At 40.2% G+C, this 16,122-nt stretch overlaps 1 protein-coding gene across 7 annotated transcripts in view; it reads right to left on the bottom strand.

Annotated features, from left to right (window-relative positions):
* The window catches only part of CHEK2 (checkpoint kinase 2), a 46,869-nt gene that overhangs the window by 24,257 nt on the left and 6,490 nt on the right, over positions 1-16,122 (bottom strand). For 4 of the 7 annotated variants that reach the window (XM_042962385.1, XM_042962386.1, XM_042962387.1 and 1 more), the window contains 3 exons: positions 3,294-3,418; positions 3,027-3,174; positions 25-115 (listed from right to left, as the gene is read on the bottom strand). In XM_042962385.1, the coding sequence (XP_042818319.1) occupies positions 25-115; positions 3,027-3,174; positions 3,294-3,418 (364 nt within the window). Of the gene's footprint in view, positions 1-24; positions 116-3,026; positions 3,175-3,293; positions 3,419-7,315; positions 7,448-16,122 lie in introns of those variants that run through there. The other 3 variants (XM_042962391.1, XM_042962390.1, XM_042962389.1) reach the window with 2 other exon arrangements.

Below are 16,122 nucleotides of genomic sequence, written 5' to 3'. Positions count from 1 at the left end.
GTAACAACAAAAAAAACAATTTACCTTCCGAGAGTTTTTGACATGATGTATTCGTCTCTTAATTCCTTAGGATAAACTGACTGATCATCTACAGTCAGGTCAAAAAATACAAAAACTAAGGGGGAAAGGGCAGAAATAGGTCTCATTAATTCATTCGATAAAGATAAAATGGTCCTAAAATTTAGTAAACATATGGAATATAAGACAACTGTTTTCAATTACATTTAACACCTAACCCTAAAGGAATTGGTTAGCCAGTTTAACCCCTGTTATGAAACCCAGAGAAACCCATGGACAAGACAGTCAAATCTCATTCTTCAATAGAAATACACAACATCATCTCACGTTAGTGCAGGAAATCCATACATATATGCTAATCTTATTCCTCAGTCTCAAAATATTAGTCAACTGCAACTGATATAAAACACCCATGCAGATTAGCAGAAACCCAGAACCAAAAAGCAATCAGTTCAAGCATAGAAAAAAATGTTCTAGACATATAAACATCCCAAAAAAATTAGACCATAGGTCATCACACTACTATTATTTCTCTTTGCCATTCATAGACCTTTACATGTCTGGCATTTTATAGTGCAAACCATCTTGAACCTGATTGTAAAGTTAAATAAGTAGCGTTTCCCCCCAAATCCCCTTTTTCTCCATTATTTGGGTTGTATTCCAGAAAAAGAAAAAAAATAACCCCACTCATTTAAAAATTTAACCATCCACGTGAACCAAGGCTGCAATCAATTATCAACATTTCAATTCTACAAAATCAATAGTAAATTTGCAACTGCCTGCAATATCTTGAAACAGTAAAATGTGTTAAGACCCTTGAGTTTCTCAGATTTCAGGCAACAGGTTTTGACCTCCCTGGAGTAACCAAGAGCTCTAGTCTCTGGCACAAATCTGAGCCACCTGAGTGTGCTTCATTCCAGGCTGGTCTGCACAAGACAGACACTTGCATAGTGAAGGAAACCTTCCAGCAAACCAACAGTTTCTCTGTGTTCATGGATATTTATGAACCTAGATGTTCCAGTGGCATCTGAGAATCTGGGAATTTGAGGGGCTCTGGAGGGCTACATCTCACAGATGTCAAGGTCTACTTCAAGGGCTACAAATTCAGTTGTCCATACAAGCCAAGGTCATGTACACAGGGAAGGCTGGGTTGAGGGTGGGACAACGTGGAGCAATGAGGACTTGAATGGGGAAAACATGCCTCTCAAAGGAAGGCGTCTTCCTTTCCCTAAACCAGGAAGGCTCTACTGAGCACTGGCAAATCCTCCAGTTATGGAATTATAGGCTCAGTATGGCCAGGCAGTGCACCTTTTTCAAAGCAATCTAGATTTTGACGTTAAAGTACAAATAACAAATGCCTAATAAAATGTCAATACACTGAATGCCATCTGCAGAGTGCCAGTCTGATCTATTTCAATTAAGGCCACCTTTAGCCCATATAACACATCTGTTCAGAACAGAACAGTTGCCCCGTAGATGGACCAACTACGAAAAGGTGGCACACAGCTGGTCAAGTGAGACAGGCCAAATTTCAGCATTCGGATGTCACCTGCACCAGGTGCTCTCAAACAGCAAAACCCTATGCAGCTGCCCTGACTATAATTAACAGATTGAAAACAAAATAGTCAGAAATGGGGAAAACTGTCATAAAATGCATTTTAGGATGCCCAGCATGGCCATCGTTCCCAGATGCCAGGCTGAAGACTGACTGCCTAAGAATCACCTAAGCAAGATTTTTTAAATCCCTGGACCTACTAGACCAGGATCTGTGGGACAGCGTTTGTGAGCATCTATTTTTTTTTTTTTAAGTTTATTTATTTTGAGAGAGGGAGAGAACACACACACACGAGTGGGGGAGAGGCAGAGAGAGAGGGAGAGAATCCCAAGCAGGCTCTCCACACTGTAAGCACAGATCCCAGAGTGGGGCTTGAACGCACAAACCAGGAGATCATGACCCGAGTCAAAGTAGGACATTTAACCACTGAGCCACCCAGGCACCCCGTGGAGATCTATTATTTTTAAGTTATTACCCACACACACTCCCTTCCCATTCATTCAACCCTCAGATAGTTTTGTGAAATTCTGCGGGTTTGTTTGTTTTTAATCAAAGAAACAAAAGTATTCCTTTTGTCCAAGGATTTAAAATCACTGTGAGATTACATGTAACTCTTTAGGTTGCTTTAATTCCTTCTGTGCTGAATGACAGCTGTTCATTTTAGATGTGATATTAGTAGTTTTAGGAACGGCTGCTTATAAAATGCTGCCTGATGATGACAATAAACATCAAAACTTTCAGACAATCACCAAATGGTAACTAAGAAAATAGACAGTTTGGGGTTTTTTTTCATGTTTATTTATTTATTTTGAGAGAAAGAGAGAGAGCACATGTGTGCACAAAGGGGAGGGGCAGAGAGAAAGGGAGAGAGAGAATCTCATGGGGCTCAATCTCATGAACTGTGAGACAATGATCTGAGACAAAATGAAAAGTTGACACTCAACTGACTGAGCCACCCAGGTGCCCCAAGAAGGAAGAAGGTTTAAACTGAGATTCTTACAGAAAAAACCTAATGCCTGGCATATAAACAAACTTCAATAAATACATGTGCAATTAATGAATGGAAGGAATGAAAGGGAAGAATGAGAAAGGAAGGGAAGAAGGAAAGAGGGAGGGAGGGAGAAGAATTAATGGTCTAAAACAACTCACTGACATCTAAGACTGATGTGGTACAAACTGGATCAATCAATGAACAATGAAACATCTTAAGCAGTATCATCCCATTGACAGCATACAGCCTTAAATAAAACTTATCACAGCAGTTAAACTTTAGAAATTCAATCTTGATAGAAATCTTTCCTAATTTAAGGATGCACCCAGGACTGAGTTGAATCCTGAATACTAACCGTCTTACTTTACGTAACTAAACCATACTCGGCAAAGGGCATAATGTCGATCTTCCCTTTACAGGAGAGGAAAAAAAGATTCAGTAACCAGAAGATAGTAATGTTACCTTTATTACTCCACACTGAAAGTGCAATTTCAGAATTGTTACTCAAAGGAAGGCGTCTTCCTTTCCCTACAAGCTCTCTATTTACAAAGGTTCCATTCCCACTGTGATCTTCTATGTATGCGATGTAAGAGTTTTTGGGACCCATTTCCTAAAATAGAGAACATTTTATTTCAAAGTTTTAACAGTGGGGAGTGACAGTGCTAAGATATCTCACGGTGAAGGACTAGATTACCAATTTTCCCAAACATATGGATTTCTGTCACCTACTCTGAAAATCCGAAAGTGTTTCTTGCTGTAAGTCCGGTATTTATCCGTTCTTTTCAGCAGTGGCTCATCAAAGCAGTATTCGCAGCTCCTATCTCTCCCAAACCAGTAGCTGTCATTAACACAGTCTGTAACACAAAAGTATACACCGGAGTGCTGTCGAATTTCATGCATCAAACACTTTTAAAAACTGCTTGTAAAATGTAATTAGAGGAAAATAACCTAAAAGCAATCAAGCTTACAGATACCTTTATCAAAATGATATAGGAATAAAAATGAGGGAGGAGGAAAAGAACAATTTTCCAATGAGTTCAATAAATCGTGACTTATACATACCTATGAAATAACAAGCCGTCATTAAAAGTTCTCAAGCAATTATTAATGATTTCAAAAAACACTTAAAATCAAATAACTTCCTGCTCATGACCCTCCTGAGGCTTCCCATCGTACTTACTATAAAATGTGCACTCCTCCCCATGGCAGGCTAGATGCTCAGAATCCAGCCCCTGCTTCCCTCCCAGCCTCACCTTGCACCGCTCCCCTTGATCACTCTACCTAGTCCCTCTGGTGGCTTCCATTGCCCCATGTCGGGTTCAACCCCCACCTTGTGGCCTTTGCATTCTCTGTTCAAACACAGCTACTTGCATAGTCATCTTGCTTTGTGTCTGGACTCAAACTGTCATCTTCCACTCAGCTTTCTGTATTAGCAGACTCCTACCTCGTCATCCATTATCATAATGACATCCCGTTTTGTCTCCCTCTAAGTATGGACCATAATTGGAAGTTATCTTGATTATTTATATATTGTCTCCCCACACACCCCTTTTAGAACAAACTCCAGGAGGGCAGCCTTGGGTCTCCTGTGTTTTAGTTCCAGCACCAAGGACAATGAATGTAGTAGGCAAGTAAATGTTGATAAAGACAGACCAGGCAAAATGTTAGCACCTCATATCACAAAGTACTAATTTCCCTAATGTATGTCAAGTTCCTACAAATAAAAACAAACAATCCAGTAAAAAATGGGTAAAAGATATGAAGAGACAATTTACAAGAGACAGAAATACAAATGGCTCAAACATACGAAAAAATGGCCAAGGTAAAAAAAAAATTTTTTTAATTTAAAAACCAGGGGAACCTGGTAGAGCACGCAACTCTTTTTTTTCCTTTTTTAATGCTTACTTTTTGAGAGAGCAAGAGACAGAGCGCAAGCAGAGTAGGGGCAGAGAGAGAGGGAGACACAGAATCCGAAGCAGGCTCCAAGCTCCAAGCCGTCAGCACAGAGCCCGACAAGGGGCTCAAACTCATGAACCGTGAGATCATGACCTGAGCTAAAGTTGGATGCTTAACTGACTAAACCACCCAGGCACCCCATAGAGCATGCAACTTTTGATCTTGGGATTGTGAGTTCGAGCACCACGTTAGGTGTAGAGATTACTTAAAAATAAAATATTTTTTAAAAATGAAATTAAAAAATGCATAAACATGTACACATTTTAAAAAAAGAAATTTTAAAAACCAATAATACATTACAATTTCATATTTCAGGGTGCCTAGGTAGCTCAACTGGTTAAGTGTCCGACTCTTGATTTTGGCTCAGGTCATGATCTCACGGGTCATGAGTTTGGGCCCTGAGTCAGGCTCTGCACTAACAGCTTGGAGCCTGCTTGGGATTCTGTGTGTGTGTGTGTGTGTGTGTGTGTGTGTGTGTGTGTGTCTCTGCCCCTCCCCCACTCACTCCTCTGTCTCTCTGTCTCTGTCTCTCAAAAGAAATTAAACATTAAAAAAAATGTTTTTAAACAATTGTGGTACTTACATATAATGGAATATATATATGTAGATATATATATGCATTTTTTTTAAGTAGGCTCCACACCTGATGTGGAGCTTGAACTCATGACCCTGAGATCAAGAGTCTCATGCTCTACTAACTGAGTTAACCAGGTGCCCCTATCATGGAATATTATTCAGCCATAAAAAATAAATGCTACAGCCCATACATGCCACGACATGTATAAACCTTGAAAACGTTAGAAGAAGCCAGACACAAAAAAACCATGAGTTGTATGATTACATTTATATGAAATATCCAGAATACTTAAATCCATAGAAATGAAATACAGATTACTGGTTGCCAGGGGCAGGAGGAGAGAAGAAAGGGAAGTGACTGCTTAACAGGTGCAGGGTTTTATTTTGGAGTAACACAAGTGTTTCAGAACTAGACAAAGGTTGTGATGGCACTGAACTGTTCACTTTAAAATAGTTAATCTGGGGCCCCTGGCTGGCTCAGTCAGAAGAGCATGCAATTCTTGATTGTAGGACCACGAGTTTGAGCCCCACACTGGGTGTAAAGATTAATTAAATAAAGAGACTCAAAAAAAATTAAAGAACAATAAAGTGGTTAATTTTATGTCATGTGCATTTCACTGTGAGGTTTTTATTTTTTAGGTTTATTTATTTTGAGAGAGAGAGAGAGAGAGAGAGCACACATACTTCCGAACCGTGAGATCATAACCTGAGCTGAAATCAAGACTCGGACTCTTACCCTACCGAGCCACCCAGGCACCCCACACGTCAATTTTTAAAAATTACATAGACACACATAACTGGCCCAGAAATTCTACTTCTAGGAATTTATCCTACGGATAGAGGCATATGTATTATGAAAGGATATAAGGACAAAACTAAAAAGTTATTCACTATAGCATTATTCTTACAGCAAAAGATTACAAACATCTTAAATCTCCATTAGTAAGGGATAACTTCAAAAAAACTTACATCTATAAAAAGGAGTGAGAATCTTTACATTCTGAGATAAGGATATCTAAGATACAATGCTGAGTATTAAATGCCAGTTGCAAGCAATGTGTTGTGAATTATAATTAATCTAAAAATAAAAGGAAAATAAGAATATACAGGCACTTAGCAATATGGCATCATCCATTACAAAGTAAAGCCATGCCGACTCAAAGACCCAGCAATTCAACTCAGTCTCTACCCCACAGACACATCTGCCAATTGACCAAGGAGACAACCACAAGGATGTTCAAGGAGTCTTGCTTACAGGAACGAAAACTGGAAACAACCTAAGTATCTGTTAATAGGGGAAGGAATAAATGAACCATGGTATTTCTACTAGAAATGCAGAACTACTGCACCAGCTGGGACAAGGAAGGGCATGGAGAATTCATCAGGACAAGGATGGTGGACAGAGACTGTAAGAAGTGGGCCCCTACAAAAGGGTCTGTTCTGACCTTTGCTGATCAGGAGAGCCCCCAGGCAGAAGTGTGGAGGAGGGCAGGGAGAACAAGGGAGGAGGCAAGGGGACCAGAAGTTCTCAGAAAGGCAATGAGGGGTATGAATCCAGGGAAGGATGGGTCCATCTTCCCAGTAGGGAAGGGGTGCAGGTGAGAAGGTGTGTAGGGAGAGCAACAGATACACTGGTTTTGGCAAGTGAACTGAAAATTAGGTAAGTTAAAAAAAAAAAAGAATGAAAGAAAGAAAGAAAAAGAAAATTTAGGTAAGCTATTTTCTTTTAGGGATTCTAGACCTCTCCTCTCTGAAGTTCGAATTCACTGTCCTCCCTCTCAAAGGATCCTATATCACAGACAAAAAAATTAAAACCATCTGGGAAAAGTTAACCCATCTCTCCCTTTGATCCCCATTCAGCTCTGACCTTTGGCCTATCATCTTCACCTTTGCTTTAACATCCCCTCCCCCGCCGCCCCATTTTACAGATGAGGATGGTGAGGCTCAGAGGGGTAGCATCACTTGCCTGAGGTCACACAGCTAGATGATGACAGAGCTAGGACTTGAACCCATGTCTTTCTGACTACAGCACCCTCACTCTTTCCCAGCTTCAGCCCTTAAGCTACACTCTCACCCTTATTTTCTTCCTACTCAAGCATTTTTAATCTCTTCCTCTACCAGTTTCTCTCACGCTCATTTCAAACAGGAACAAGCCTCCCTTGGGCTCCACACTCCCCTTTGGTTGCTAACTTTCATCACATTTCTTACAGCATACTCACTTCTTTCTCAATGGCAGGTTAAGGACATAGGTTTAAAGTTGAAAAGTTGTAGGATCAAATCCTGCCTCTACCAACTCTGGGCTATATGACTGTAGACAAGTTAATCAACTGAGGCTTAGAGCCTCAGTTTGCTCTTCTGTAAAATGGAGGTAAGAATAAAAATAGTCTCTCATTAGATTATTTTGAAATTTAAATAAAATAGTCCCAACACTTCACCCAACAAAAAGAAAACGTACATTCTTCTCAAATGCTTATGAAAAATATTCTCCAAGATAGAACATAAGCTAGAGCGAGAAACCTACTCCATGAACATAAAAGAACAGAAATCACACAAAGTATGTTCTCTAATAACAATATAATGAAATTGGAGCTCAAAAACACAAAGACATTTAGTGAATTCCCATTTAAGCAGAATTAACTAAAAAAACCAAAGGGACAAAGAAAAACAATCATTAAGGAAAATTAAGAAATACTTTGAAATTAATGAAATGAGAAAACAACATACCAAAATTTATGGGATGCAGCTTAAACATTTCTTAGGGAAATTTACAGTTGTTAATGTCTAAGTTACAAAATAAAGATTTTATGTCAATAACCTAACCTTCCTTAAGATGTTGAAAAAGAGAAGCAAGCAAAATCTAAAACAAGCAGAGGGAAAAAAATAATAAAAATCAGAGCAGAGGGGCGCCTGGGTGGCTCAGTAGGTTAAGCATCTAACTCATTTCAGCTCAGGTCATGATCTCACAGTCATGAGACTGAGCCCTGCAAGAGGCTCTATGCTGAGCTTGGAACCTGCTTAAGATTCTTTCCCTCTGCCCCTTCCCCATTTGTCCTTTCCCCATTTGCATGCTCTTCCTCTCTCAAAAAAAAAAAAAAAAAAATTCAGAGCAGAAAAAAATAGAAAATACAAAGATAATTAAGAAAATCAATGAAACTGCGGATCCTGGGTGGCTCAGTCAGTTGAGCATCCAATTCTTGGTTTCAGCTCAGGTCATGATCTCACAGTCAGAAGATTGAGCCCTGTGTTGGGCTCCACGCCGAGCAGAGCCTGCTTGGATTCTCTCCCTCTCTCTCTGCCCCTCTCCCCACTCACATTCTCTCAAAATAAATAAATAAACTTTAATTAAAAAAAAAAAAAGAAAAGAAGTTGGGGGGGGGGGCAGGGGAGGCGAGCCTAAGTGGCTCAGTTGGTTGAGCGTCTGACTCTTGATTTTGGCTCAGGTCCTGATCTCACAGTTCATGGTTCAAGCCCAAGCCCAGCGTTGGGCTCTGTGTGGACAGTGTGGAGCCTGCCTGGGATTCTCTCTCCTTCTCTCTCTGCCCCTCCCCCACTCATGCTATCTCTGTCTCTGTCAAAATAAATAAATAAATTTTAAAAAATAATAATGAAGCCAAAAGCTGGGTTTTATTTTTAATATTTTATTTTTAAGCAATCTCTATACCCAATGTGGGGCTCGAACCCACAATCCTAAGATCAAGTGTAACATGCTCCACCGACTGAACCAAGCAGTCTAAAAGATAGCTTCATTTTAAATTCTACCAAACATTTAAAGAACTAATACCAATGCCCAAACTCTTCCAAGAAACACAGGAGGAAGGAAACTTCTCAACTCATTCTGAGGCTACTAATACACTTATGCCAAAAGCAAAGACATCAGAAGACAGCAACAGACCAACAGGCCTCAGCAAACCAAATCCAGCAACATGTAAAAGGGATTAGATATGACCAAGTGAGAATTAACCCAGGAAAACATGGTTGGGTTAGGGTTAGCATCTGAAAAATAATTAATGTAACATGCAATCACAATACAATACAGAACAAAACCACAAGACCATCTCAGTAGACAGAAAAGGCTTTGACAAAATCCAATATCCTTCATGATTCAAAACAATAGTGACAACAATAAAAATAAATGAGGAATAGCAGGGAACTTCTTCACCCTGAGAAAAAGCACTTATTGAACCGCCTATGGCTAACCGCATAGTGAAAGCTTCCCCCTTAACATCAAAATAAGACAAGAATATCTGCTCTTACAATGTTTTTTTTAAATGTCTATTTATTTATTTTTGAAACACAGCTTGGGGGAGAGACAGAGAGAGAGGGAGAGAATCCCAAGCAGGATCTACGCGGTCAGCACAGAGCCCAACACAGGGCTCAATCCCATGAACTGTGAGATCATGACATGAGCTAAAATCAAGGGTCAGACACTTAGCCAACTGAGCAATCCGGGTGCCCCTACTTTTTATTCATTGTACTAGAGATTCAAACCAGGGCACTGGAGGGAAGGAAGGAAGGAAGGAAGGAAGGAAGGAAGGAAGGAAGGAAAGAAGGAAGGAAAGAAGGAAGGAAAGAAGGAAGGAAAGAAGGAAGGAAAGAAGGAAGGAAGGAAGGAGGGAAGGAGCAAATCTATCTCTATTCACAGATAACATAATCTTATGCAGAAAATACTAAAGAACCCACTAAAAACTATTGGATCTAATTAACAAATTCAGCAACATTACAGAATACAAGATTAATATACAAAAAAAAAAAAAAAAACCCAAAAACCCCACTTGTTCACGAGCAATGAACTAACTAACCTAAAATGAAATTTAAAAATAATTCCTTTTGGGGTGCCTAACTGGCTTAGTTGGTACAGCATGTGACTCTTTAGATTTGGGATCATGAGTTCAAACTCCATGTTGGATGTAGAGTTAAAAAAACATATGTATATTTAAAAATACTAATAAGTACATTTATGATAGCATAAAAAGAATAAAATACTTAGGAATGAATTTAACAAAAGTACAAATCTAATACTATAAAAACTATAAAATATTGCTGAGAAAGAATTTGAAAGACTTTTATAAATGTTCATGGATGGGGTACCCAGGTGGCTCAGTCGGTTAAGCACTGACTTTGCCTCAGGTCATGATCTCGAGATTCATGAGCTTGAGCCCCACATTGGACTCTGTGCTGACAGCTCAGAGCCTGGATCCTGCTTCAGATTCTGTGTCTCCCTGTCTCTCTGCCTCTCTCACTTGCACTCTGTCTCTCTCTCAAAAATAAACATTAAAAAAAAAAGTTTTAATTAAATAAGTAAATAAATAAATAAATAAATAAATCAGTCATACTATTGCAAAGATAGCAAAATGCCCATACTACTGACATACACAATCCCTGCCAAAATCCCAGCTGCCTTCTTTGCAGAAATTAGCAATCTGAAACTAAAATTCTTATGTTGATATGAAGACACAGACTATCCAAAATAATCTTGAAAATGAAGTACAAAGTTGAAAGAGTTACCAATGTTTTGCAATTTCAAAACTTACTCCAAAGCTACCATCATTAAGATGTTATGGTACTAGCATAAGGACAGACATACAGATGAATAGGGAAGAAATGAAGGACCAAAAATAAACCACATTTATAGTCAACTAACTTTGAAAAAGAGTGCCAAAACAGTTCACTGGGAAAAGAATAGTCTGTTCAAGAAATGGTACTAGGACAAGTAGATATCCACATTCAAAACAATAGTTAGAACCCTTACCTCACACCATATACAAAAATCAACTTACACAAAATCAAAGGCTAACTGTAGTAGGAACCATAATTATAAAACTCAAAGAAGAAAGAATAGTAATGAAGCCTTGTAATCTTGGGTTAAGCAATGCCTTCTTAGATATGACACTAAAAGCACAAGTGACAAAAGAGAGAAATTGGCCACAATTCAAGTTTGAAATTAGTGTATCAAAGAACATCATCAAGAAAGCAAAAAAGAAGGGCACCTGGGAGGCTCAGTCAGTTGAGCACCCGGGTCTTGGTTTAAGGTCATGATTTCAGTTCGTGTGTTCAAGCCCCATGTAAGGCTCCGCATTGACAGTGCAGAGTCTGCTTGAAGTTTTCTCTCTCCCTCTCTCTCAAAATAAATAAATAAACTTTAAAAAAAAAGATAACAAAAAAGAAACCCAAAGAATGGAAGTAATATTTGCAAAACATATATCTGATAAGGGATTTATATCTGGAACATATAAAGAACACTTACAAATCAGCTATAAAAAGGGGCGCCTGGGTGGCTCAGTTGGTTGGGTGACCAACTTTGGCTCAGGTCATGATCTCAGTTTGTGAGTTCAAGCCCTGCGTCGGGCTCTGTGTTGACAGCTCAGAGACTGGAGCCTGTTTTGGATTCTATGTCTCCTCCTCTCTCTACCCTTCCCATGCTCATGCTCTGTGTCTGTCTCTCAATAATAAATAAACGTCAGGGCGCCTGGGTGGCTCAGTCGGTTGGGCGTCCGACTTCAGCTCAGGTCATGATCTCACGGTCTGTGACTTCAAGCCCCGCGTCGGGCTCTGTGCTGACAGCTCAGAGCCTGGAGCCTGTTTCGGATTCTGTGTCTCCCTCTTTCTCTGACCCTCCCCTGTTCATGCTCTCTCTCTCTCTCAAAAAAAAATAAACGTTAAAAAAAAAAATTAAAAAAAAATAAACGTTAAAAAAAATTTTTTTTAAATCAGCTATAAAAAGATTAGAAATCCAATTAAAAATTAACAAAGGCTCTGAATAGAAATTTCTCCAAAGACGATATAAAATAACCAATAAATACCTAGAAAGATGTTCAATTATCATTAGTCATCAGGAAAATGCAAATCAAAACCACAATGAGGGGTGCCTGGGTAGCTCAGTCGGTTAAGTACCTGACTTCAGCTCAGGTCATGATCACAGTTCGTGAGTTCAAGCCCCGCACTAGGCTCTGTGATGGCAGTGCAGAGCCCACTTCAGACCCTCTGTCTCCCTCTCTCTCTGCCCCTCACCCGCTCATGCGCACACACACACTCTCTCTCCCTCTCTCTCTCTCTCAAAAATAACCAAACATTGGGAATGCAAGCTGGTGCAGTCACTCTGGAAAACAGTATGGAGGCTCCTCAAAAAACTAAAAACAGAACTACCCTATGACCCAGCAATTGCACTACTAGGCATTTATCCAAGGGATACAGGTGTGCTGTTTCGAAGGGACACGTGCACCCCCATGTTTATAGCAGCACTAGCAACAATAGCCAAAGTATGGAAAGAGCCCAAAAGATAGATGAATGGATAAAGAAAGTGTGGTATATATATACAATGGAGTATTACTCGGCAATCAAAAAGAATGAAATCTTGCCATTTGCAACTATGTGGATGGAACTGGAGGGTATTATGCTAAGTGAAATTAGTCACAGAAAGACAAAAATCATATGACTTCACTCATATGAGGACTTTAAGAAACAAAACATGAACATAAGGGAGGGAAACAAAAATAATATAAAAACAGGGAGGGGGACGAAACAGAAGAGCCTCATAAATATGGAGAACAAACTAAGGGTTATAGGAGGGGTTGTGGGAGGGGGGATGGGCTAAATGGGTAAGGGGCACTAAGGAATCTACTCCTGAAATCATTGTTGCACTATATGCTAACTAATTTGGATGTAAATTAAAAAAAAAAAAAAAAAAGTTTAAAAAAAAAAGAAGCTAAACTAAAATAAATAAACAAACATTTAGAAACAAAAATAAAATTTAACGTTTATTTATTTTTGAGACAGAGAGAGACAGAACATGAACGGGGGAGGGTCAGAGAGAGAGGGAGACACAGAATCTGAAACAGGCTCCAGGCTCTGAGCAGTCAGCACAGAGCCCGACGTGGGGCTCGAACTCACAGACCGCGAGATCATGACCTGAGCCGAAGTCGGACGCTTAACCGACTGAGCCACCCAGGCGCCCCACAAAAATAAAATTTAAAAAGCCCAATGAGATCATTTCACACTAGAATGACTATAATTAAAAAGACACATAGTAAGTTGGGGCAAAATGTAGAGAAGTTGGAACCTTCATACACCGCTGGTAGGAATATAGAATGGTGCAGCTGCTGTGGAAAACAGTTTAGTGGTTCCTTAAAATATTAATCATAGAGTCTTCCATGGGAAGCTGTTGAAGTGGGAGTCCCCTAAGCTCACCTCATGTCAGACACAACTAGATAACCCACATTAGTGTAAATAACTCAGAAAGCAGCCCAACGATTGGCAGAACAGACCCTCCGCAACTAAATGTAGAAAAGAAGTCATACCGATGAGAGTAGGAAGGGCAGAGATGCAGAAGGGAGCCAAACAAACTTGTAGGACTGTCCATGAGGTAGGGACACCGTAGCACAAAGAAAGGAAAGAAACAGACCCTCACACTGGGGAGTATGCATGAGGAAGAGGAATCCCTATAACATACTGCTTTGAGTTCTTACAATCAGCAGCGATTAGCACCTGGAACTTTAAAAATTCAGCAGTCTCCCTGGGAGGGTGAGAGGAAACTGAGTCCTTGCCCTTAAGGAAACAGCACAACAAAGACCACGGCAGAGATACAGCATAGAAGCAGCAATGTGAAAAGTACGTGGGTTATACAGGAAGGACTTTTACTAATCTCAGAACAAATACTGGAGAAGCAGGAATATTTGGGAGACTTCTCTCCAGGAACAGAGGAGCTGATAGGCACCATTTCCCTCCCCCACTCCTTGGCCTACACACAAAAACACCTACAGCTACAGGAACCTGTGTAGCACCAACACTTGGTACCTAGGTTATTAACAGCACCACATTGCCCCAAGTTCTTCTGTGGACACGCCTGCTCCAGCCAGGCCCAGGCTCTAGGTCCCCTCCCACAGCAGACCTACACACACTTTGCTTACACCATGCACCCATGTCGCCCTGCAGACCTGCCACCCTCTAATAGGCCCTAGGCCGGAACCCATTCAAAGTGGTGCCACAAGCCTGGCAGTGTGCAAGTAGTCCTGACAAGGGCCAGCGCCACTCCAAAGTGACTCCTGCACTAGGGGGAGGGAAAGACAATAACCACACACACCAGTCCAACTAGGGCCTCAGCAGTGGGCTGGGAGCAAACATCTGATCTGACTACAGGCCCCACCCACCAATGAAAGATTCTCAGGGGACAACACATGGAAAGTGACCTGCAGCCTGATGCTACCTCATTTCTGGCGAACGCCTGGTCTGACTCAACTGAATCCCTAGGCGGCCTCAAATTGGCCCACTAACAACACAGGGACCGGTCCCTGCCCACAACAGGCAAAGACAGCCATCACAGATGACTGGAATGAAGGAAAAATTAGCTCAACCACAACAGTAGGGTACAGGAAACACACATATGAGACACCCTGAAGCTTCAGGTTCTGTGAACAAGGAACACTGCATTGCAGAGCACTACATGACCTCTTCTTCCTAAAGCCATTACTTTCAAGAGCAGAAGATGTAGCTGACTTTCCTAATACATAGAAACATACACAGTGAGTTGAACAAAATGAGGAGACAGATGAATACTTTCCAAATGAAAGAACAGGACAAAATCACAGCAGAAGAGCTAATTGCAACAAACATAAGTAATATACTTGATAGAGAACTTAAAGTAATGATTGGGGCACTCGGGTGGCTCAGTCAGTTAAGCCTCTGACTCTTGATTTCAGCTCAGGTCAAGATCTCACAGTTCATGAGTTTGCGCCCCACACGGGGCTCTGTGCTGACAGCATGGAGCCTGCTTAGGATTCTCTCTCTTCCTCTCTCTCTCTGTCCTTCCCCCGCTTGCACACTCTCTCAAAATAAATAAACTTAAAATAATAATAATAAAAATAATGATCAAAGAGTAGAGGACCTCATGAGAACCTTAACAAAGATATGGAAAATATAGAAAAGATCCAATCAGAGATGAAGAACTCAATAACTGAAATTAAAAATACACTAGAGGGAATAAAGAGCAGACTAGAGGAAGCAAAAAAAATGGATCAACGACTTGGAGGACAGTGTAATGGAAAGCAATCAAGCTGCACAGGAGACAGAAAAATAATAATTATAAATGAAAGAAGACTTAGGGAACTCAGCAAGACCGTCAAGTGTAATAACATTCACATTATAGGGATCCCAGAAGGACAAGAGAGAGAAAAGGGAGAAAAAGAGAGAGAAAATTTATTTGAAAAATTAATAGCTGAAAACTTCCCTAATCTGGGGAAGGAAACAGACACCCAGATGAAGAAGGCACAAAGAGCCCCCAACAAAATCAACCCAAGGACTTCCTCACCAAGACACAGCAATTATAAGGACAAAAAGTAGTGGGCACATGGATGGCTCAGTAGGTTAAGAATTTGACTCTTAATTTCAGCTCAGGTCATGATCTCATGGTTCATGAGATTGAGCCCCGTGTCAGCTGTGAGTTGACACTACAAAACCCACTTGAGATTCTCTCTCTCTCCCTCTTTCTCTGCCCATCACCCACTTGCACACACAAGCTCTTTCTCTCTCAAAATGAGTAAATAAACGTTAAAAAAAAAAAAAAAAAGAACAAGAAGTAGTGATAACCAGAAAATTTTAAAAGCAGTAAGAGAGAAGAAAACAGTTACATACAAGGGAAACCCATATGGCTAACAGCTGATTTTTCACCAGAAACCTAACAGGCCAGAGGGGAATGATATGACATATTCAAAGTGCTGAAACAAGAAAACCTGCAGCAAAGAATACTCTCTCTAACAAGTCTAGGATTCAGAATAGAACAGATTGTTTCTCAAACAAAAGTTAAAGGAATACATGACCATTAAACCACCCCCAAGAAATGTTAAAAGGGACTTTGAGTAGAAAGGAAAGGTCATAAGCAGACCATAGACAAAGTAAGAAAAGTAAAAAGCACAAAAGCAGTAAAATTAAGTACGGCAAAACCTTGGATTGCATGTAACTTGTTCTGTGAGTGTTCCACAAGACAAGCAAACATTTCTAATAAATTTTAACTTGATAAACAAGTGATGTCTTGCAA

The sequence above is a fragment of the Panthera tigris genome, chromosome D3, assembly GCF_018350195.1.
Source record: "Panthera tigris isolate Pti1 chromosome D3, P.tigris_Pti1_mat1.1, whole genome shotgun sequence".
In the NCBI taxonomy this organism is placed as follows: Eukaryota; Metazoa; Chordata; class Mammalia; order Carnivora; family Felidae; genus Panthera; species Panthera tigris.
This window is presented reverse-complemented; position numbering and strand designations above follow the sequence as displayed.